This window comes from Lepidochelys kempii, chromosome 10 (assembly GCF_965140285.1).
Source record: "Lepidochelys kempii isolate rLepKem1 chromosome 10, rLepKem1.hap1, whole genome shotgun sequence".
Classification (NCBI taxonomy): Eukaryota; Metazoa; Chordata; order Testudines; family Cheloniidae; genus Lepidochelys; species Lepidochelys kempii.
Genome location: NC_136389.1, coordinates 77,946,572 through 77,970,414, shown reverse-complemented (window position 1 = coordinate 77,970,414; position 23,843 = coordinate 77,946,572). Strand labels below are relative to the sequence as shown.

Genomic DNA, 23,843 nt, shown 5'->3' with positions numbered 1-23,843 from the left:
GACAAATTGCAGCAGCTTAATAGAATCATAGAACCATAGAATATCAGAGTTGGAAGGGACCCCAGAAGGTCATCTAGTCCAACCCCCTGCTCAAAAGCAGGACCAATCCCCAATTAAATCATCCCAGCCAGGGCTTTGTCAAGCCTGACCTTAAAAACTTCTAAGGAAGGAGATTCCACCACCTCCCTTGGCAATGCATTCCAGTGTTTCACCACCCTCCTAGTGAAAAAGTTTTTCCTAATATCCAACCTAAACCTCCCCCACTGCAACTTGAGACCATTACTCCTTGTCCTGTCCTCTTCTACCACTGAGAATAGTCTAGAACCATCCTCTCTGGAACCACCTCTCAGGTAGTTGAAAGCAGCTATCAAATCCCCCCTCATTCTTCTCTTCTGCAGACTAAACAATCCCAGCTCCCTCAGCCTCTCCTCATAACTCATGTGTTCCAGACCCCTAATCATTTTTGTTGCCCTTCGCTGGACTCTTTCCAATTTATCCACATCCTTCTTGTAGTGTGGGGCCCAAAACTGGACACAGTACTCCAGATGAGGCCTCACCAATGTCGAATAGAGGGGGACGATCACGTCCCTCGATCTGCTCGCTATGCCCCTACTTATACATCCCAAAATGCCATTGGCCTTCTTGGCAACAAGGGCACACTGCTGACTCATATCCAGCTTCTCGTCCACTGTCACCCCTAGGTCCTTTTCCGCAGAACTGCTGCCTAGCCATTCAGTCCTTAGTCTGTAGCTGTGCATTGGGTTCTTCCATCCTAAGTGCAGGACCCTGCACTTATCCTTATTGAACCTCATCATAGAATCATAGAATCATAGAATATCAGGGTTGGAAGGGACCTCAGGAGGTCATCTAGTCCAACCCCCTGCTCAAAAGCAGGACCCATACCCAATTAAATCATCCCACCAGGGCTTTGTCAAGCCTGACCTTAAAAACTTCTAAGGAAGGAGATTCCACCACCTCCCTAGGCAACGCATCAGATTTCTTTTGGCCCAATCCTCCAATTTGTCCAGGTCCCTCTGTATCCTATCCCTGCCCTCCAGTGTATCTACCACTCCTCTAACATCATCCTGTGGCTAGGTCACTTGACAAGGAGTCAGAGGACCTCAGTTTCCCATCCCACCCTTTTGTATATTTAGATTTTAAGATCTTTCGGGCAGGGGCAGGGACAGGCTCACATTATATTTTTTGGTACTGTACCCAGCGCAATAGGGGCCTGATCTTAGCTGAGGCCTCTAGGAACTATCGTCATGCAATGAATAAGGAATAATAATAATATTGCAACTCGCCATGCCACAGATGAGCTGGTGTTGCATATGTTATGAGCGTGTAAACCTGGTTCTCTTACCACCTTTTCCCAACTTGCTTATCCTACATTAGCATCCCAGTTTGAAAATGTCGCCGTTAACTGCTCTCTGTCTCCATTTCCCCATCTGTAAAATGGAGAATAGCGTTATTTACTAATCTGTGAAAAGCAGTTGGAGGTCCATGGATGCCATGGGCATGTGAGATATTTTTTATTACTAAATTTAATTCTGACCAAAAATTCAAGTTTTGTGCGTGAATGGTAAGTATTTAACAAAATACACAAGTCAATAAAAGCTGGAATAAAAGAAGTGGTTTGAGAGGCACGAATAGAAATGTAAAACTATTGACTTGTCTTCCTCATTTATAGCTCTACAGAATGGAAGCAATCAAAATGGGATCAAAGTCGCATCCTTTTTCATTGCCTTGGTGCACTGCCGTGAACTAACAGTGGGCCGAATCAGAAGATTATTGGCTTTGGTTCTGCAAGAGTTTTTGACCATTAATGCTTATTTTTCAAAGTTGTGTACACTGCTCTCTGTTTTCTGAGTCGGTGAATTCACTTCCCTCTGAATCTCCCTGTTCACTGTGCATGTAGGGCCAGATCCTGACAACTGCTTTGGATTCTTTAAGATTCTTGAAATATATTTAAGTCTCCCTTGTGGGACAGTGTAGAGAGGCAGAGTGGCCTCCCTCCGGACTGGAAAATGAGGGATCACTACATTTCCCCTGGCTGGCGGAGCCGAACCCACACTGCTCCCCTTGCCAGAAGTACCAGGGCGGGACAGGAAGTATAAAGGGAGGGCTTGGCATCTCAGTTGAGCAGGAGCCAGGGAAGGAGACGGACGCCTCCGCTCCGATGTGACACCCGGGGGTGGAACCTGTGCTCTGCAGCACCCTGCCCCCGGAGGAGACTGGGCCTGAAGAGGAGCTGCCGCCGGGACTGCCTGCCACTGTGTACCCCGAGAAGCCAGAGGATCTGCAGATTATAGAGGTACCAAACCCCGGGGCGGTAGGAAGTAGTCCAGGAGCAGCCGACAACTGGCCAGCTATCTTGCTGACTGATTCTAGGTCAGCGTGTTGCAGCTGGATCCCTGCTGACCCGGTGGTGGACCACTCCACCACTGTTAGGGCCCTGGGCTGGGACGCGGTGGAGTTGGGTGGGCCCGCGTCCCCCTATCCTGCTGCCACCTTGGGGTGGCCGACACCCCACCCTAGGCCAGGAGGCCTGTGTGAATCTACCGTCCGTCAAGCTTGGACGCTAGACTTGGTTGGTGCTCACCCCTACCTGAGCCCCTAGACCGTGTGTTTGCTCTCTGTCTTGGCCAGGAGGCTTAGGCTACGGCCTGCTCTCCGCTCGGCCCCAAAGGGCTAGAGCTCCAGATTGTCAAGTACTGCCAGCCCCAGCTGCAGGGCTGAGAGCTAAAGACTGCTCAGGACTCTGCCCCAACCCAGGGGGGACCAGGCTATTATTGTTTGTTTGCCTCTGTTAGACGCGCACGGAACGATAGACTACTTACGGCTCGGCCCCGCCAGTGCGACCCGGACCCGAGGGTTACGGCCCAATACAGCGAGGCAGAGTGGCCTCCCTCCCCACTGGAGAGCAAGGGACCACACCAGACAGGAAAACCATCCCCCATCCAACTCTAAAGAGATAGATGGCAAGAAAAAGCCCCTGGGTGGGGGCCCGTAGAGGAATTATGGGAAGGCACTGGAGAACTATTTGCCCTCGATTGTCACATGGAAGCACTAACGTGCATCCTCGCTGATGAGGTGAGCTCACTCGAGGTCTGGCCTGTACCTCCAGTTGTGTCAGCCAATTTGTGTTAGTACCCTCCCCGCCCCCGCCACCACACACAAGTAAGAGTTTGTGTGCGTGTGGCTGGGGGCTGAGTTAATTCCCACTCGAATTATAACGCGAGGTAACTCATTAGTCAAGACAAGGCCTACAGACTAACATGGTTGTAACCACACTGCTGTAGTTACACTGGTCCAAATTTCCCTGGTCCAGACAAGCCCAAGGGCAACAGAAAGTGGTAGGCCCAATCTCCACACTAAATTGTACCTATTTAACGAAAGGTGTGGGGATTTTTTCTCTGATTTTAGTTAAATTTGGTGTGACTTTCTGTGTGGATGCTCTCAAATTCACTTCAACGTGGCTTACATCAAGGTAGCTTGCAACTTTCCATGTATAGGTGCAAGCTAAGCTGCTGTAACCAGTTTCAAATGGAGGAGTGACCGTGCAGGGGATTGCATTGGTTTAACTACATTGGTTTTTTAAACTGATTTAAGTTAAACTGGTGCAGTGTAATGTGGGAACAAGCTTTTAGTCGTGCTAACAGCTGAACCCTCCATTCTACTGCACAAATGATCTACTCATGTCCCTCCTCTGGGGTATTTGTCACGCACTACAGAATGCGCGGTGGGCCAGGCGGTCAATGAGCGCGCTCAGCACTTTGCAAGCCCTAACCTTTCATTTGGGCTTGTTGTGTTGGTAAAGGATGCAGCAGTAGCAGCCAGACCAAGCTGTTTCCTCCCTTGGATAGGAAACCTGGTACATGACCTTTGCACTTCAGAGTAACCCTTTATGAAAATGCCCTGCTGGAAGGGAGCTCTGGCCATGAATGGCCTTGATACATGAATTAAACCTGCCCTGCACTGCTGGGAGTGACTGGGCAGAGGGGCCTGTGCACAGGACTGGGAGCCAGGACATCCTGAGCCCACACTTGACACTGACTCCCTTTGTGGCCTTGGGATAGTCACTTAATGCAAGGTTTTCAAAGGTATTTAGGCACCTAAAAGTGTAGCTAGGCACCCAGTGCGATTTTTCCAAAATGCCTCACCACGTTAGGCCCCTAACGCCCACCAGGCACTCACCCGGCAGAGCCTTCTTGCCAAAGATGAGCTGGTTAATGTTTGTAAAGGTGACGAGAGTTGCAGAAGGGAGGAGTACGGCCATTACTAGGGTATTGCAGGGATAGTGCACCTGCTGCTTCTGGGCCTCCTTAAAGAGAGACCAAGGGCCAAATGGTGACCTTACCTCCTCCTGGCATTGTGGGCTGCGTGTGGCTGAGCAGAGGCAGCCTGAGGCAATGGGTCTGCTCAGGACAGGTGAGGATAGGGTGTGGCTGGAAGTGAGCCCGCTGTCTGACATTCCTTACTGCTGCCCCTTTGTGATGGTGGGCGTGGTGAAAGCCACATGCAACCAGGCCCCACTCAGCACTCGGGAAGTGCCATCATCAGCATTCTGCATTCCCGGTGTGGGGAGGGATTGGGAAGGAGAGGAGGAACGAGAGCTGGAGGATGGATGGCAGGCTCAATGCACCCTCCCCTCCATCCAGCCCAAATTTCTTTCCAAGTACCACCCACTACACCAATTCTGCAGAGCTGAGTTAATCACTTCAGTGAGAGGTTGGGCAGCAGCTCGGGCTTTGAGCCCTCTCTCCAGTTCCATGTGGAGGGGCTATGCAGGACTGGGACAAGAAGAGTAAAGCTCACCGGGTCTGATACCCCACTACTTCATGTGCTTCTATGCACCTGCAGAGAGTGGGTGTCAAATGCTTCCACTCTGACTTGGTAGCTTTTGCATCTACCTGGCACAGGTGTAAATGACAACACAAGATGCCAGGCAATGAGGAACCCCAAGCCTCCATGCAGTTGGTTTAGGTACTTGCACTTGATGCACCCCTTCCATCAAGGAGCACTTGACCTTTGTTCCTCAGGGATGGACCCTCTGACCCTGGAGCATGGACTCCAGGTTTTTTGGAATCTTGCCTTAAGAGGCAGAATTCAGTGTCCTAATCCCCACAATGGCAGCAGCATTGACCCATGGAGCACTTCTGCGTGGGAGGCAGGCACCCAAGAGTAAACCAAAGCCTGGTGCTCATGCCAGTCCTGAGAGCAGCAAAGAACGAATGGAGACAAGAGTAGACGACATCAGCCACAGCGAAGAGAGCGCCCTATCCAGCAGAAAGCTGCACTCGGTGAAGTTCAAATCCATTTACACTGGAGTGACCAAGACCAGGATCCAGCCCAGAATGGCTTTCAAGAGTTTCCCATTTGCTTCAAAATGTCTTATTGGCACCAGAGCCGCGGACAGCATTACGTATTTGTATAAAAAACAAGAAGTTACCTTTTACCTTTTGGATCTGTTTGTATTTGCCTAACTGCAGGCATTGCAAGGCTGCGTATTTACAAGCCAGCTTGTATTTGTTTAACTTATTGAACCTGAGCTAGCAAAGGTACATTTGCACGGTCTCACTTTCCCCTACGTAGGGAAGGGAATCCAGACTGCGGCTAGGGAAAAGAAACCGACACCCAAACACCAAAGCAGCTTTGTATGGATTTTAAATGATTTATTATCCCAACTTGGCCCTGTCTTCTTTTACATTCCTCTTTTGGGGAGGCCTTTTTCTTTCTTTATGCTTTCATACGTTCACATCACTGCTGACGTCTGGGCTGCACAATCTAAATGAAAAAGGCTTTACCCTTGCTCCACGAAAACGGCTCCTTGCATGTGCAATGGTTAGTAAGGTAGAGAATGACTGATCCACCGGAGAAGAAACAGAGCATTGGTGTGCAGTGGTTGGAGTCATGGGACCTAATTCTCCTCTTATCTACACCAGTGTAATGTTATTGACATTAATAGGGCATAATGTGGGGACAGTTGTCTGCTCCTGCACTGTCACTTGCAGGATTGGAGCCTAAATCCATACTAAGGCACCTAAACAAGAAGCCTGGTTTTCAGTTCATTGACCATCATGGGTGCTCCTTTCCGAAACTCAGGCTACTTTAGGTGCCTAAATATGGACTGAGGAGCATAATTTACAATTCCTTTTCTGGAAAATCTGGCGTGTGGCAAACAAGAGCTGAATTGTAGCGTCAAAACCAGCAAGAATCCCACCCTTTTCGAACCGGTCAGGGATTTTTTCCGACGAAATGTTTTCTCATCAAAAAACGCCGATTTGTTGAAACCAAACTTGTGGTGGGAGAAGGGTGGCTGTGCAACGCATTTTCTGTTTAAAAACTGGGGTTTGGGTTTTTTGGAAAAAGTTTTAAAATCGTTTAAATGGGACATTTCAACATTTTCTCCCCAAGAAATTCTGGTTTGCGGTTCACACCAACTTTTCAGTTTGGGATTTTATGGTAAATAAAATGTTAAAACCTTTAAAAGGTCAACATTGAATCGAAACAAACTGTTTTAATTGACCTGACCAATATTTTTCCCCCATGATTGTTTTTCTAAGACTTTGAAATTGTAATTTTTTCCTCCCGATTCAGGACTGGAACATTTTTTTGAAACCTCTAAAGTTTTCCCAGGATGGGAAAGCCATTTTCCACCTAGCTCTGCTCCTCTCCTCATACACAGACCCTTAGAAAAAGAAAGCACAATCCCTCCCCTTCCATTTCTTTTGCAGGTGTCTTTAACAATTATTTTTAAATAAGGGGCAGAGGGCGACAAACATTTTTGGAGGAAAATCATTTATTTCCCCATTTTGTATGCAGGTTCCTGACTTTGCAATATTTTGTGGAATACTGATTCCAACTCTAACGGTATATGGTTTCCCCCTAAACATATTGGATCCAATCCTGCAATTGGATCATTCTTTGTGCCTAAGTGGGTATGTTACATTTATTTTATATTGGTCCTTACCTGTTATGGTTTTAAGTGCAGTCCTGAGCTAGGAACGCTTTCCTGAATAAGCAAAAAGAATGGGGAGTACCTGTGGCACCTTAGAGACTAACATTTATTTGGGCATAAGCTTTCATGGGCTAAAACCCACTTCATCAGATGCATGCAGTGGAAAATACAGTAGGAAGATAAGGAGGAGGAAATGGAATTATTTGTACAAAAACCAGCAGGTGGTTGTGGCTTTATTTGTATTATAATTGCTTTTCTCACATTTTTCCTTTCTGGGTTGTCAAAAATATTTTCCAGAAAGGATCAGTTTGCAAAGAAATATTTTTTTTTTATAAATTACATTTTGTTTCATAATGTCAAGCTTTATCCTCCCAACAAAACTAAGGTACTACATATATTTTGAACCAATCAACAGATATTAAACTTAATAGCACATGTTCTTCTTAACAGGGCCGGCTCCAGCACTTTTGCTGCCCCAAGTGGCAAAAAAAACAAAACAAAAAACCTTGCCACCCAACACGGAGGCGGAGTGATGGTGCGGCCGCCGAATTGCCACCGGCGACCGAAGAAGAGTCGTGTCCCCACCGCCGAATTGCTGCCGAGCGCGAAGCGCACTGTGATGGAGCGGCCGCCGAATTCCCACCGCCACCGAGGGCGGATTGCCGCCCCAGAGCCCGACCTCCTGCCGCCCCTTTACATTTGCCGCCCCAGGCACCTGCTTGGTTCGCTGGTGTCTGGAGCTGGCCCTGCTTCTTAAATATTATTGTTGTGATGACATTTTAAACATATTTAGCGGACAAATATTGCATGTGGGCTTTTTCACAGCCTTACAGGATCTTTAAATCTGGACTCTCCGGGGCTTTGAACTCTGCTCCTTTAGTATTTCCTTTTTCGATAGTATATTTGAAGTGGCTGCTGTTTACCCTCTAGCCATTTAGTCTCTGATTTCATCGAGCACGTTTGCATCGTGCAGTATGTCTGCAGCTTTGAAACATTCATAGAGAGGGAGTTAAAATGAAGTTGTTGCCATGATAAATGTTCATTTCATTATTGCGTCTTGGGCCTACATTGGGGGCTGGATACAGTTCAGTAAGAATATAATGGACCATTAAAAATACTTAGGCCAGATTCTGATCTCATTTACACTAATGTAAATCCAGAGTAACTCCAAAGTGTTGGAGATCAGAATCTGGCCCCCAGTTTTCAGCCAAGAATACGAGTGTTTGCCTGGCGGAGTTTATCACAAAATGCATGTTTTTCTTGCAGCCAAATGAATGCATCTTTCCCCCCAATCTTTTGTTAAAATCCAAGGCCTTTCAGCTTATTCTTTGCTGTTCTCAAGTTTGGGCAAAAAATTGTAATTTAAATAATAAACTGTTATATTCTAGAATTACCAAAAGCTCATTAAATGGTCTAAGGTAAAATAACGATAGTGACACAGGGCCAAATACAGTTCTCAGTTACCCTAGTGTAAATTCCTAATAATGCCTTTGAAGTCAATGGTGTGACTCCAGATTAACACTTCATCCGATGGAGTGAGCTGTAGCTCACGAAAGTTTATGCTCAAATAAATTGGTTAGTCTCTAAGGTGCCACTAGTACTCCTTTTCTTTTTACTGGAGTAAATGAGAGCAGAATGTGGCCCATAGATTTACCCTGGGGGTTTCTGTTAAGGTGATTACATTAAGAATGAGGGTGGCCAAAGGCCAGATTAGCTTCATGGTGGTTCTCTCCTTAAATTCTAAGAAGTTGTTCTAGGAGAGGAGGGTCCTGCTGGGTCCAGCTGTTGTGGGTCCCCCTCGCTCCTGATGATAACAGTGACTTGACCGTCTCCTATTTAGAGGGGCAGTGATGTTGTGCTTTTAATGGCACAGTACAGTTTAGAGTATGTCTATTTTGCAGTCGGCAGTGTCTGTGATTGCAGCATGGGTAGGTAGACCTGAGTTAGCTTTAATCTAGCTAGCTCTGGTACTCTGCGATGCACTATCCACCCAAGGAAACCGCCAGGGTCCTGGGCTGGAGTGTACAGCCCACATCAAAGCCTGGGCTGCCACAGCTTTGCTGCTTTTGGTATCTGCGCTAGCTAGATTAACGCTAACTTGGGGCATGTGTCCACGAGCTGCTGTCACACCCTGTGTGTGTAGACACACTCTTACAAAGAGATGGGCCTCATTCACAAAGTTTGGATTCTACAGTCTCCAGGAGTTTGGGGGCATTCACATCCAGGCTTTGGATTCAGCACATCGCAGAGATAAAGGCTAGCCACGAAGGTCCGATCCATAGCCAAAGGCCATGGGACGTGGTGTTTTGGTTAGGCTCCATCTCTAATCCATCAACACTTGGTGATTTTTGCAGGGATTCTTTTGTGGACCATGAGTTTAAACAAAACAGAGATGCAAACGGGGTATCCTATGCCATGGACTTAAACTGAGAAGCACCAGCTTCCACTGATTTCAGGGGGAGTTCAGCACCTCTCTGGGTCTGGCCCTCTGCCACTAAAATGTATCAAGTTTCTAGTCCCGCAGATCTTACTTCTGGCAAGACTCCCATTGATTTCAGTGAGAGTTCTGCCCATCTGAGCATTTATATTCATCCCTTATATGCAGTGTGCAAGCTGGCTCCTAGCCAGTAACTATTACATTCTGTTCCTAGGACCAAGCAACCATCTCTTGCACAATACATCATCAGAGGGTCTCACTCAGCCAATATATTCCACAAAGGCATCAATAAAATAACCGCACCCTGATGGTTTTTTTGGTGCAATATATCAGTGGTGCAACAGGTCACTGTGATGAGGTATTATTGCAATCCATCATCAGACTGAGACCTTCTGAGACGGTGGTATTCACAAGGTAGTACCATCCAAGGAACAATAGATCTAGATGCGAACTGATTTTAACTATGAGGGAGGGATATATCTCCCCCCTAGTTGCTTGTTTATGGCATGATGCAAAACCCAATGGTCTGTAATAGTGTTGAGGCACAGGTACTTATTCCAATGAGTTTGATGGTTTCTGCTGCCCCTCGCAGACCGTATCATTTCACAAAACCAATTGTCATAGATTTTGAACGTTCGGTAAAAGGGACAAAATCTGTTCAGGTGAATCTCTGTGCCTGAACGTTAACATCAGATCCCCTTTACCAAAGAAATGTTCCCTCTAGGGCTCACGTGATCCTTGGATGTATAAACAGGAGTTTATATTCAAGTAGGAGCAGAGAGGTTATCTCACCTCTATGTTTTGTACTGGTGCGACCGCTGCTGGAATCCGGGGTCCAGTTCTGGTGTCCACAATTCAAGAAGATAGAGGTGCTGGAACAATTTGTATCGTGGGCGTGCTAAGAGCCACTGAACCAAACTGTGCTCCTTGTATATGATGGAAACCACTTCAAGCCAGGGGGTGTAGCAGCATCCCCAGCACCAGCATCTATGCAAGAAGGATGCTGAAAAATTAAAGAGGGTTCAGAGAAGAGACAGGAGAATGATTGAAGGATTGGAAAACCTGCCTTCTAGCAAAAGCCTTGAGGAGCTCAATCTATTTAGCTTATCAAAGAGAAGGTTAAGGGGTAACTTGATCAGTCTATAAGTACCTACATGGAGGCTGGGGGGAAACTGATAATAGAGGACTCTTCAATCTAGCAGACAAAGGTATAACAAGACCAATGGCTGGAAGCTGAAGTGAGATACATTTAGACTAGAAATGAGGCACACATTTTTAACCATGAAGGGAATGAACCATGGGAACAGTTTACCAAGGGTTGAGGTGGATTCTCCATCACTGGCCATTTTAAAATCAAAATTGGAGGTTTTTCTAACAGAGGTGCTCTAGGTCAAGCAGGGATTAATCCAGGCTATGTCTACACTGACAACTGAACAACAAAACATTTGTCTTTCAGAGGTGTTAGGCCCCCTGCCCCGCCCCCAGACAAAAATTTTGCCGCTAACCCCGCTCGTTGGGGGTGGAAGTTTTTTGTTAGCAGGGGAGCCGACAAACCGCACGACGTCACTAAAAACTGTGTAGTGTAGACAGAGCCTCAGTAAAGTCCTATGGCTTGTGTCATACAAGAGATCGGACCAGATGAACACCTTGGTCCCTTCTAGCTTTGTCAGCTATGAATTTTATGAAAATGTTTAGGGAACCAGTATGGGCTAATGGCCTAAGCACAAAATTGGGAGCCAGCAACTCCTGGCTTCATTCTCTCCGTCTCCCTTTCTCCATCTGTAGAACAGTGATGCGAGTGAAATTACATGAGGGATGAATTTGCCCCTCTGATTTCCATGTACTTCACGGGGTGTTGTAAGGATTAATTATTTTGGAGCTATGTATTATTTCCCCTTGGGTCATAGGAAGAATGGAAATGTACAGGTAATGAACATCTCATTCTCACCTCCCAGAGAGCGAGGTGAGGCTTAATTCATTAACATTGCTACAAAGCTCTGAGATCCTCTGCTGGAAGATGCTGTAGAAGGGGAGAGCATTATTATTCATTATGGTAATACCAGTGTTTGTTCTATACCTGCTTGCCTAGCGCTCCGTATGGGAGAAACACACCGTGATTGACAAGAGTATTTATTTCCACCAGTGAGACAATGGCTGATAATTTACAGCCGGCAGACTGAGTCATTAAACTCACTCCTTCGCATGGGTTAGTAAATTGTCTTCTCCCCAGTGCCAGCATAACATATTCCATTTTAAATTCCTCTTGATTTTTGTTATATCTAAAAACGTATTCTTAGGTAATGGCTGAGCTTGTGGGCACCTGAATGTGTGCCTGGAAGAAAGTGATTTGATTGAATCCCTGGAGGACTGGGCCAATGCTATGCTATTTTAAATCCCATTGGAGGGAGGCCACAGAGCGTCAAAGTATCCCCTGACTTCCCTTCAAGGGAAATGCGCCCCAGGGCAACTAGCAGCTAACACAGTCACTTTGGGGGAGGGGGGTGGACAAGGTCCCTTCCACTGCAACAAGATAGCAATTGCAACTGGAAATGGGCTGTTTTATGAGTAGCAAATTGCACTAAGCACCTCTTAGCCCAGGACTCCAGGTGCTTCTTCCTGAACATGAATACAAGGCTGAAGATACCCTCCTGGGGCAGCAGTATATGCATGCCGCTGGTGGGTAAACTGAGGCACGGTGCTGTTAAAAACTTGCCCACGTATTTGAGTCGGCAGCACAGTTAGGAATGGAGCACACAAATCATGCCTCCCAGTCTCTTGCTCTAACCACTAGAAACCCCAATGTTCCATGTCAACAGCTCTTCATAATTAATGAGCCCTTCTCTCTTGGCAAACTGTCCCCATGCATTCTCTCACTCCTCCCCTGCAAGTCAGTTGCATTCATGGGCATGTCTGTTTCTGTCGACAGAACCACTCACCCTCCCATCCAAGAGGGATCTACCACAGAGGCATAATTACAGCATATACAGAAACGGCTCTTCTTAGGGCATTCCAACAGAGCAAGGCATTCAGCTACACTGAACTCAGCTCGTAAGTCCTGTTGAATCACAATTTCTCATAGATTTCTAATTGGATCAGCCTGGCTTGCTCTTAGTGTTTCTGCTTTTATCAGTCTGACACCACTGATTGGATTTGCTTACTGACAAAGGGTCAGATTCATTCCAGCTAACCCTTCGGTGAGGTTGCACCAGGAATAAATTTGGCCCAGTGTTTGTAGGAGAACTAGCTCGCCATAAATTTACATTGCGATTGAATCTTAACGCTGAGCTCATGCAGCTTTCCTATTAACTAGCATTGTGTCTGGATTGGCTCACCACTGAGTGGTCGGATGTAATTTACGTTGTGATGAGATTGGCATTAGGACCTTTGTTTTCCTCTCTCCCTTCAGAGATCAGATTTATTGCATAGTCAGGGCTGACTTTCCTATGTTCACCCTTTCCCGCCATCCTCAAGTAGAAGGAAACTCTTCATTGCTCCTTGCATCATGTCATATACACACACCTTCTTTGGGTGATTTCTTTGGGGCAGGGAATGTGCCCTCATTCTCTGTGTAAAATTCCAGACATGTCTATTGCACTATAGACCCAAAGTAATAGTGTCATTTGGTGTGTGCTATCCCAGACAAGTGCTAGGGCTCAAAATTTTCAAAGCTGCCTAAGAGATTTGGACACCAAATTCCCATTAAGATGAATGAATGAATCCAGATCCCCTCTGTGACTTTGAAAATCCCATCCTACATGGACCAATTTATATAATTATAATATATAATTACTGGCAACAATATTTTTTAAAATGTTTTTTCCCCAGAAAAGGAAGAAGGAAATTTATATAAGTTTGGGGAGATTTTGTTGTTGTTGCTATGGTACGTCTATATAGCGCTGGCGTGTGTGCAAGACAAGCAAGGCTGGGTTTAGAAACAGAACCAAACACAGCGAAATGGTCTTTGAACAGTGCATAAATTGTTCCAGGGCTGAGCCCCGGCACCTCTAGGCTTGGCAGTTCATAGCCCCGGCACCTCTGGGCTTGCTGCCTCAGTCAGTGGGCAGCACTGTTCACTGTGTTCCAATAGGGTTGTTGCTATTCAGTTAGTGGCAGGGTGCATCCCAGATAGCCCTGAACAGCAGCGAGTTTGGCATTTGCTGTATCTTGGAGATCAGTTTGTTGGCTGTATTCTGAGTCCAGATGTTAAACGGAGGAATATTGGCTGGGACTGGTAACCATGCAAGTTTTGTTGGCTTCCATGAACCTGTGATAATTATCATGATATGACTAAGCTGTATGTCTACTGGCCTAGTATGGGCAAAGTTTGTCCAGACTGGGGCACGGTATTTGCCAGCTGAGTAGCATAGAGTGAACCCCGAATGATGCAGCGTTTGCACATTGCACCCCCAGGTGAACCCTACCAGTTTGTTCAGGAAACAGTTTCTACTCTTGATCTTTTGAGCTACGTTAGTGAATGTGTGTGTGCGATCTAGGCTGACCCTGACTGACTTTGGCCCTTGTGCCAACCACTGGCCATTCAAAAAGATGTTAAGCTCCAGTTGGCTCTGAGCATCATGTAAGTGGAAGCAAATTGACCCAGTCTTTGATGTACTTGGTTGCAATCCACATTTCTTGCAACGGTCACCTATGGTAGCCATCTTACTATTCAGGCCCTCTTCAGGATTTTAGAAGTCATGGGCCCTTGAGGCCAGGCACCCATCATTGCCATACATGAACCATCTGCAGATGGTGTTCAGGAGGTCACTGGCGAATACTTTAAATACAGTTGATGCCAGCACTGTTCCTTGTGTGAGTCTGTTCTGCTGGAATCACCCAGAGCCACCAGAAAACATCTACCTTGGAGCCTCAGCTCATTTGCCAACTTGCCATGACAACCCATCTAGGATGACCTGTGGTATCCCAAACAAACTGAAGATACAGCAGGTAGGGTTATCAGTCCAGCTAAGGGAAACAAAACCAAATGCAGCTTCAGCCCACCCAATAAATAGCCATGTGTTTGTGTATATATATATATATATATAATGTCATTCAAACATATTGTGGGGGGGAGTGGAAGGAAGCATTCAGATTGTAAGTCAAGTATTTACTCGTCAAAATGCAATCAGTCCTTAATGGCTCAGTCCACTCAATTTGTACACAAAGACAACCCTACCTGACCACCTACATGCAAGACAACTCTTCCATTTCCCTTTGCTCCAAGCCTCTTCTATTCCTCCTCTTCTACTTCCACCTATTCCTTGGAATTCTGTGGAAACTATGAGAGGCTGTCTTCTCTGCAGCGAAGACCTGGGTGATTGGCTCCTGGGTCTGGGCACTGAGTTAGCCTGGGTGTGAGCAGCCACACTGCAAAAGCCTACCCAGGTTACAGTGTCCTCACTGGGGCTACACTCACCCATGCATGTCACTAGGACTTCTGGGGGTACAGCCCATGGTTATTTGTGCTGGAGGAGGCTGAGCCATTCTGTGGGTATGTCACCACTGCAAAAAACACACCCACGCCCCTCCCCTCCCCCATGCTAGTGAGTCTCAGAGCCCGGATCTGCAAACTCAGAGGGCTCATGTTAATGGCACTAAATACACTGTGTAGAAGTTCCCACTTGGGTTCTGAAGCCCGGTGATGGGGTGGGTCTCAGAGCCTGAGCTCCCACCCAAGCAGGAACATCTATTGGCTATTTTTAGTGCCGTATCATGTGAACCCCCCAAGCCTGAGTCTACAGACCCAGGCTCTGAGCCTCACCACTGTTGGGTGTTTGGGGTTTTTTTCCCAGCAGTGTAGATGTACCCTATGATTCTTTCCCAATGAACTGTGGGAAAACTTTTCTGTCCTTCTGGATACGCGGGGGAATCCTGGGAAGGCACTGGAGGACGATCAGCACTCCAGTGGTTTAGCCTGTGTCTACACAGCAAGTGTGTGGTTACTAGTCTGAGTGAAAGCTGCACCCCAGCCCAGGTAGCTAGCTGGAGCTGCTGCTCATGCTGCACTGTCCACACTGCTATTTTTAGTATGCTAGCTGGAGCTGAGCTACCTGCCCTGGGAATCGCCCCCACCCCCCGGCTGCAATGTAGACATGTCCACAGAGGCGGCGTCCTCTCTACGGGCCTGCTCCAAAGCCAATGTCCTGTGTTCATGACGAACCAACCCTGCTTCCATTCCAGTCAGCAGCAAAACTCCCATTGTCTTCAGTGGGAGAAGCAACTCTCTGTCTGGCCTGCATTCACTCCGTACTCTCTGAGGCTTGAGCCCACTAGGCTCTATCTCTTAGGGTTTTATCCTGCCCCCCGTCACCACAATGTCTGAGCACCTCCCATGGTAACCTGATTAGCAATGGCTGAGGCCCTAGCAGGCTCCATGGGGTCTCTGGCTGTGTTGCCCACATAACACCCACCTCACTTCACACAGCTGATGGATCTTTTTTATTCTTTTATTTTATTTCCATCTGTAACTGTTGCATTAGCACACCGAGCTGGGTAAGAGCATCTTTCAGCCACTGCGCTAGAGCCAGTTCTTTTTATAGACATAAGAACAGCCAGCCTGTTACAGTCTTGGCCTTCACAACATCCTCTGGCAAGGAGTTCCACAGGTTGTCTGTGCGTTGTGAGGAAAAAATACTTCCTTTAATATGGCTTTCATCTCCTGAATACAGAAAAAACTGACTACTTAAAAAAAAATTACAGACAAGTTATCTGGTATCCTATGGCAGAAATTAAATGGGAGGAGTGAAGGGAATACCTAGACTATCCTCTTTGTTTCCACATGCTCTAACCACCCTGTCTAGCCCAACTTCAGATCTCTGCTCCAAACCCCCTTCCCATCACTAATCTCTGCCCTGGGGCTTGCTGGCCCTTTATTACTTTTAAAACAACACACAACCAATTAGAAAACCCTCATGAAACAGAAAATAAATCATCCCAAGTCCTTGTCAATAATGCTCTCCCAAGGGCAAGTTTGTCTTTCCCTGCACTGTCTATTGTCTTTTCTACATCCCACACCATGACCAGCTGTCGTTTCTTACCCCTTATCTATCGAGGGCCAAAGTTTTCCAGTCACCCCCTTGTTTTATTACTATTCCTATGCTGGTAGCACCTGAAAGGCCTACAGGGCATCAGGCCTCCATTGTGCTAGACTCTGTCCACCGACACTAAAAGAGACAGTTCCTGCCCGCAATGCTTACAGCCTTTTACACATGGGTGCCATTGGGATCCAATGGCTGGAAGTTGGTCGCAAGACAAATTCAGGCAGGAAATAAGGGATATATTTTTAACAGTGAAAGTAATTAACCTGTGGACCTGGTGGACTCTCCATCACCGACAATTTTTGCATCAAGACTGGCTGTTTTTCTAAAGGATCTGCTCTAGGAGTTATTTTGGGGAAGTTCTCCAGCCTGGTTGATACAGGAAGCTGGACTATATCAGCTGTTTCCCACTTGTGGTCTGTGGACCCGTGGGGGGCGCGGACTATGTCTAAGCATTTCCAAAGGGGTCTGCACCTCCATTTGAAATGTTGGGGGTGTGTGCAAATGGGAAAAAAAAAAAGGTTGAAAACCACTGGATGAGATGGTCCTTTCTGGCCTTGGAGCGGATGAATCCCTGGCCTGCTGCAGAGCCTAAGGACAGTAGGTAGTTGGAGCTTGGATGGGCTGCTCCCAGGGGCAATGATCTGCTCCTGTTACTTCCATGGACAGGGCCACCTGCCCCAGCGGTGCTGGGCGAGTGATGACTCTGTTGCCCTGGACCCAAAGGGTTATTCGGGACAGAGTTTGGGGGTGGGCGGGTTGATCCCCCCCCAGGATCTCTAGGTGCAGAGTATGGGGCCGGTAGGTGAGGCCACACCCTGGGCAGGCAGGTAACTCATCCCTGGGTGTGTGGGGGCGGGCGGGGGCGGCAGGCAGGAAGCATAAGACAGGTGCCCGGGGGCCCCTTCTACCAGCGCGAGGGGCTCCCCGCGGGGCGCCCCGGGTCGGAGCCCTTCCGCAGGCGGGCAGAGCAGCCCCCGCCCCCTCCCCGCAGCAGCCACCCCCAGCCGAGGCCGCTTTAAAAGCCAAAGCTCCCCCCGCCGCCCAGCCACGGTACGGCACCGGCAGCCGGGCTAGCCGGAGCGTCTCCCCGCGGCGCGCCAGCCGGAGCCGGGGCCGCCGCCCGCCGCCCGATCATGCGCCCCTCCGCGGCTTGGCTGCTGCTCCTCCTCGCCCTGCCCGCCTGCCCGGCTGAGCCCTCCCGGCCTGTCTACACCAACCACTGGGCAGTGCAGGTGCTGGGCGGGCCGGGCGAGGCAGCCAGGCTGGCCTCCGCCTACGGCTACGTGAACCTGGGACAGGTAAGCGCCCGGCGCCCCCTTTGCGGCCAACTTTGGGTGGCTGGGGAGAGAGGGCGGGCGGCTTGTCCCCAGCGGCCGGGGGCGGCTCCGGCCCCTGTGCCCTGCCCGCGGGCACCAGGGGCCGGTCGCTGGCTGTGCCCGAGCGCGGGGCGCTTCCGACTTTCTCTCTGCGGAGCTCCGGGGCGCAGCGTCCCCGTGCGCCCTGGGAACGGGGCGAGCTCGGGTCCGGCGCGCAGCGCGCAGGGGCTTGGGCGCGCAGCCCGCAGGCGGGGCCCGGGCAGGGAAGCTGTTGAAAGGCTGCGGGGTTTTTAAACGAGTGGTGTGTTGGGACGTAAGGCCGGCCAGCCCCTTCTCCCACTGCCGGCAAAGGCTTCGCCCCGAGCGGGCACCTGGAAGTTTAAAAGCCCTGCTAGCTCTAAGGGGCGAGAGCAAGTGCCGAAGGCAGCAGAGGTTCCCATCAGGTTGGACGCTCAAAGGTCCTGGCCCCACTGAAGTTTTGCCATTGATTTCTTGGCGGGGGGCAGGATCAGGCCCCGCTGAGCCCAGTCTCTCTCTGGTGTTGCTCGCCCCATCTCTGCAGATCAGCGACTCCTTTCTTGTAAGCGGCTGTTCCCAAGTTCAGGACTGCTGGACGCCTTTTCCTCTGGGCAGGCTGGCGGCTCGAGCGTTTCCCTATGATTAATACTCAGCAACGCCTCGCTTTATTTAACGTTAGTGGTTAAAAATGTGTGCTCGTTGAGAGGTGAAAACAGATGTACAAAATGGGCAATTAGTTAGCTAAATCCAGGGGAGGCAGCAAAGTGGAAAGGAATCAATATTTAATTTTTGCAGCGCCAAACGTGCGCTTATCAATTTAAACAGGGTTATGAAGCCGCGTGTATTTGTCATGCCCACTTGATGCTTGAACTGGATTGAGTTTTGTGTTTTGGTTTGGGAAGAGTGAAGAAGTGCTGGACTCGACAGGACTATTTTACGGTTTAGGGGAGAACTTGGAGTTTGTCAGCTCTGTTAACGGTTTGTAATGGCTTGAACTAACTTGTAATACTTTTAGTAGCAACTCTGAAGTGATCTCATGAGTAAGTGGTTTTTTTGTTTTTTCTATAATAGTGGTTGCTTGGTGTAGGTAGCGGTAAGACTGGAATTAATAGAGTTTAACATGCCTAGCAAATCTATGGAAAACACCCAGCCTTTCTCCAGATGGGACTTGTACATTTCAAGTCCAGAACAGAATATGCAAGAACATATTCTTGTGAGAAGAAAGCTTGAAAATAATCAGGGGGGCTAGAGGAAAACACCACCCATGTAGTTTTTTGCAGGTAAGAGCTTTAGGGTTTATGAGAGATGGCGAAATCCAGAATGAACAAAGCCCCCTTGCAATTAGGAATGGATGAGGTTTGTAGTGCACACAGTGAGTGATCATGAGATTGTAATGTATAGTCTCCTGGTGAGATTAAAAAGAGAAAGCTGTGATTAAAGAATGTATGCAAATTCATTCAGGATTTCATAAAGGATCAAATAAGTTACAGATAAACTCGTTTTGTAATTCAAAGCATAGTACCATGCAGTGTTTAAATGCAGTTGTGTAATTATCCATGCAGAAACCAGTAAAGTGTGGTGCTACTTAATCTAAATGGAATTTTCTTTGCATTATAACTCCTATCTTGATACTGGTAATGTGTGCTGTTCTGTAAAAGTAATTTAGATCACTTGAACTTATATTTGTGGATTTAAACTACAGCCAGCCAAGTCAAAAGTTTATCTAAAATCTAGCAGAACATTATCAAATTTTGCCATTAAGTCCCTCGAAGCACATCTGTGGCTTAAATTTTACTTTCCTCACAGAACTTTTTCTCTCAAAACTTTGTAAATCTTCTTCTTTAAACGGTCCGCATGTGAAAAATGTTCCTCAGGGTTCCATCCTGAGTTTAGTGCTTTCCTTGGTTGCTTACAGTCTGCCTGTTCAATGTGTTCCCAGTTCAGTGCTTCTCCCTGTCCAGTTGGCAATGCAATGTGTCTGGGTGCTAAAAGTATTTCTTGAACTACACTATAAATTATAATCCAATTCAACATGTCCCATATTTTATACTTCAACACTGAAGTACAAACACAAACTACCAGATCAAGATTCCTGCAGTATCCTCATCAGAGATCTGTGGTGCTTTTGTGCTGCCCCAAAGGCTCTGCCTAAATCCGACAACTCCTGTGTGTGGCCCCATAACCTGTGTTTTTAGGCTGAAATATCATGCAGATGAGGTGCCCCAAGCCAGAAGGGATCATTGTGATCATCTAGTCTGACCTTCTGTATAACACAAGCTGTCGGACTTCCTGAATTAATTCCTGTTTGAACTAGAGCTTGATTTAATAATTGTCAGTGAGGGACAATCCTTGGTAAAATGTTCCATTGGTTAATTACCTTCACTGTTAAAAAAAAAAAAATTGCTCTTTATTTCCACTCCGAGTATGTCTAGCTTCAAGTTCCAGCGATTTGCGTCGTCTTCTGTTATAAACCAGATTGAAGAGCCCTTTGCTGTTGAATTCCTGTTTCCCATGTAGGTACTCGGACTGTGACCAAGTCACTCCTTAACCTTCTCTTTGATAAATGAAACAGATTAAGCTCCATAGGTCTTTCACTTTAAGGCAGGTTTTCCAATCCTTTAATTATTCTCGTCGCTCTTCTCTGAACCCTCTCCAATTTTTCAACACTCTTCTTGAAATGTGGACACCAGAACTGGACACAGGAGTCCAGCAGCAGTTGCACCAGTGCCAAATACAGAGGCAATGTAACCTCCTATTTGATAGTCCCCTCTTTATACGTTCAAGGCTCGTGATGGCCCGTTTGGGCACAGCGTCGCATTCGGAGCCCATGTTCAGCGGATTATTCAGCATGAGCACGAGTCCTTCTCAAAGTCACTGCTTAGTCCCCAGAAGCATGGGGTACATTCGTTGTTTCTATACGTTTGACTCTACATTTGGCACTATTAAAATGCATATCGTTTGCGTGTGTCCAACTTTCCAAGCAATCCAGATCTTCATACTGAGCTCATCTGGATGACAACATTTTCTTGGTAACGTGTAGTGTTAGAGTGCCAGTGGAGAGTGACCTTATGTAAAAGTGTGCAGTAATACAAGTAGACTCAGAGGGACTGCATTAAGGAGGGGGGTATCAGTTTAGCCTTGCATTGGTTGGGGTTTAGGCGTGGGGATGGAGAATGGATCTAAGTTTTGATTCTCAGCTGGGGTTTGCGATGAACTCTGGAGTTGAAACCTGGCCCACTTGAAGTCAAAGAGAGTTCTGTCATTGACTTGAATGGAGCCAGGATTTCGTCCTGCGTTTCCACAGGTAAAGGGACACTCTAAAGGTTAAGAGGGCACCAAACCTGACACTGTCTGTCTCATCCCACACAAGGCAACCGTACACTTCTTTTCTTAATGATTGCATTCCTAGCAGGGGAAAGGCTCATCTCTAGACATTCAGAATGTCAGATGACTTTAATTTGGGATGCTAAAAACTGATTTTCAGATGAGCTTCCCTCTTGTTTAACAGAAGGAGCCCAGATGCAATACAACAGGGATCAGCAACCTTTGGCATGCACCCCATCCAGGAAATCCTCTGGCAGGCCGGGACAGTTTGTTGACCTGCAGGTTCAGCCGATCGCAGTTCCCACTGGCTGTGGTTCACCGTTCCAGGCCAGTGGGGGCTGCGGGAAGTGGTGCAGGCCGAGGGATGTTCTGGCCGCCACTTCCTGCAGCCTCCATTGGCCTGGAACGGCTAACTGCGGCCAGTGGGAGCTGCGATCGGCCAAACCTGCGAACGCTGCAGGTAAACAAACCGGCCTGGCCCACCAGTGGATTTCCCTGACGGGCCGTGTGCCAAAGGTTGCCGATCCCTGCAGTACAGATTTACCCTGTGAGTCATGCTTCATTGTTTGCAATTGTTTGCAATTGTTTCAGAATTAAGGGAGCAGACAATATGTGATACAGCAATATCCAGTGTGCATTGTTGGGAGTGCGACTTAGTCAATTGCCTTTATTTGGAGTTTTGATATATGCGTGAAGTTTTTTAATGTATGCTTTTTGTCCCCAAACCAGGCAGGACTTACAGTTTATACCATCATTCAATCAACGCCAGAAATGGGCAAACCCAACCTTCCAAGGGCCTAATTCTGTGAGGTCCAGACTTCAGTGAGCTTGCTGGGTGCTCATCCATTCATGGGAGGTGTAATTAGAACCCAGGTGCTACTCTGTCTGTCTAAAACACAGATTAACCTTTCTATAGGGCAAGATTCTGCTGGAAGCATTGCATCACGGTCATTTAGGCATTTGAAATTCTGAAATGACAAAATCCTAGAGGTTGTATATAAAAACTGCTTTCGGGCTTTGAATGTAGTTCTCATAACTACTGTCTCTTCCCCCAAATGAATGGGACTTGACTGTCACAACAATTGGCATGGCAGTTTAGGGGGAAATTTTGTATGGAAAATGATGTTCATAGATGGGTCTGAAACCCTAACTTGATTTTTGTTTTAAATGAAACAAATAATTTAAATTAAAGAAAGGAAAACTTAAAATAACCAATCAAACACCCTGTTCATTTTTAACTCTTGTGACACTCCTCAGCCCTGACCTACACTAGCAGGATTCTGTTCATCCCTGGGAGCAGAGCTTCAAGAATATATTGGCTGCTCCAGGGTAGCAGTTACGGGAACTCTTCTACACAGTATACGAGAGAGAGAAGCTAGATTGTGCCATCCACTGTGTACTGGACGAGCAAAGAAATGTATTCCCCTCAATAGATGGCAAACAGGCATTGTTTAGAGACAGGATTGTTTCGTTTTGGCTATAGAGCATAGCTAGTTGTTGTGGATTTACTTTTGGGACGTACTTATGTATTAGATTTTCTATACGTTCTCTGTTTTGCACTGACCTTCTTGGTTTGAAGCCCAAAAAAGGAGCCTGGCTCAGAGCCAACTCTATGGAAACGTCTTAATGCTGTAAGTGCTTTTGAATCTGTTTTTAAATGACTGCGGTTACAATAATAACTGCCGACAGTTGCACAACTGGAATTAAGTTTTGGGTGGCTGTATCTTACCTTAGTTTTGCAATAAAGCATGGGGATTAAAATGCCACTGAGAACACTTCTCCTCTGGGTTGTTTTTGTTTATGCAGTCTTGTAGATTTGCAAAGTGTTTTTCAGACAGCCCCTGACCCAAAGACTTCCCAATCAGGGGGTCCAATCATGGAAATACCAGCAATAGTGCTTACTACTATGAAAAGCCCCATTGATTTCAGGAGCATGCCTTCTGTAGCAAGCAGTATGCCCCAGGATTAAGCCATTTGACAGATGAGAGGCAAAAAGAGAGAAATGGCGCTGGAGATTGAGATGTGACAAGAGTCCTGGAGCTTGGCTTGTTCAGGATAAGCACAGTCTGGTTGGTTCTAGTTTATTTCCCCTTCCTCCCACTGTATATAGTAAATATTAATTCAGATTACATAATGCAATCAAATGTATGTAAAAGAAGATCCCTGTTCTGTCACCTTTATCATGCTGTGCTAGTACCTTCCTTTGCAAATAGTCTGTCCTCCTGCGGTCATTGGGGCTACTCATGAAATGCTGCTTGCTGGGAGCAAGGGTGGCAAACTGGGGCCTTAAGCGGGGTGGTAAAAGCAGGGCAGATTTTGGGGGAATGAGTACGGGGGTGGGGAGGAGAAGTGGGCAGGACAATGTCAGATGAATGAGGCATGACCTGGGATGAGCAGCTTGCTGAGCTAGGGGCATGGGAAAAGACTGAGTGCAAGCCATATGCCAGTGGGTAATAAGGACGGGCAGAAAAGAGCTTACGATGCAGAAATATGACCAAATGGAGAAAGATAAATCAAGCAACTCTCATTTACACCAGTGTAATAATGTTAATTACTCCACATTCTGTCCTGGGTGCGATCAGAATCCGTTGTTACATTTTGGCTAGGAGAGGGAGAACTTAAAAATACCAGACAGTGCTTTTAAGAAGAATATGATCTATGAAGCCAAGACTCTAAAGACTGCAATACTTGGCTTTCACATCTAAGGAATGTTAGTTCATTGTCACTTCAGAAATTACTATTCGTAGTCT

At 47.1% G+C, this 23,843-nt stretch overlaps 1 protein-coding gene across 3 annotated transcripts in view; it reads left to right on the top strand.

Moving 5' to 3' along the window:
• The first annotated feature begins 17,546 nt into the window (after nucleotides 1-17,546).
• Nucleotides 17,547-23,843, top strand: part of PCSK6 (proprotein convertase subtilisin/kexin type 6) — a 118,665-nt gene continuing 112,368 nt past the window's right edge. For all 3 annotated transcript variants that reach the window (XM_073304307.2, XM_073304309.2, XM_073304312.2), the window contains exon 1: nucleotides 17,547-17,733. In XM_073304307.2, coding sequence (XP_073160408.2) covers nucleotides 17,569-17,733 — 165 coding nt within the window. In that variant the 5' untranslated portion in view covers nucleotides 17,547-17,568. The remainder of the gene's footprint in view (nucleotides 17,734-23,843) is intronic.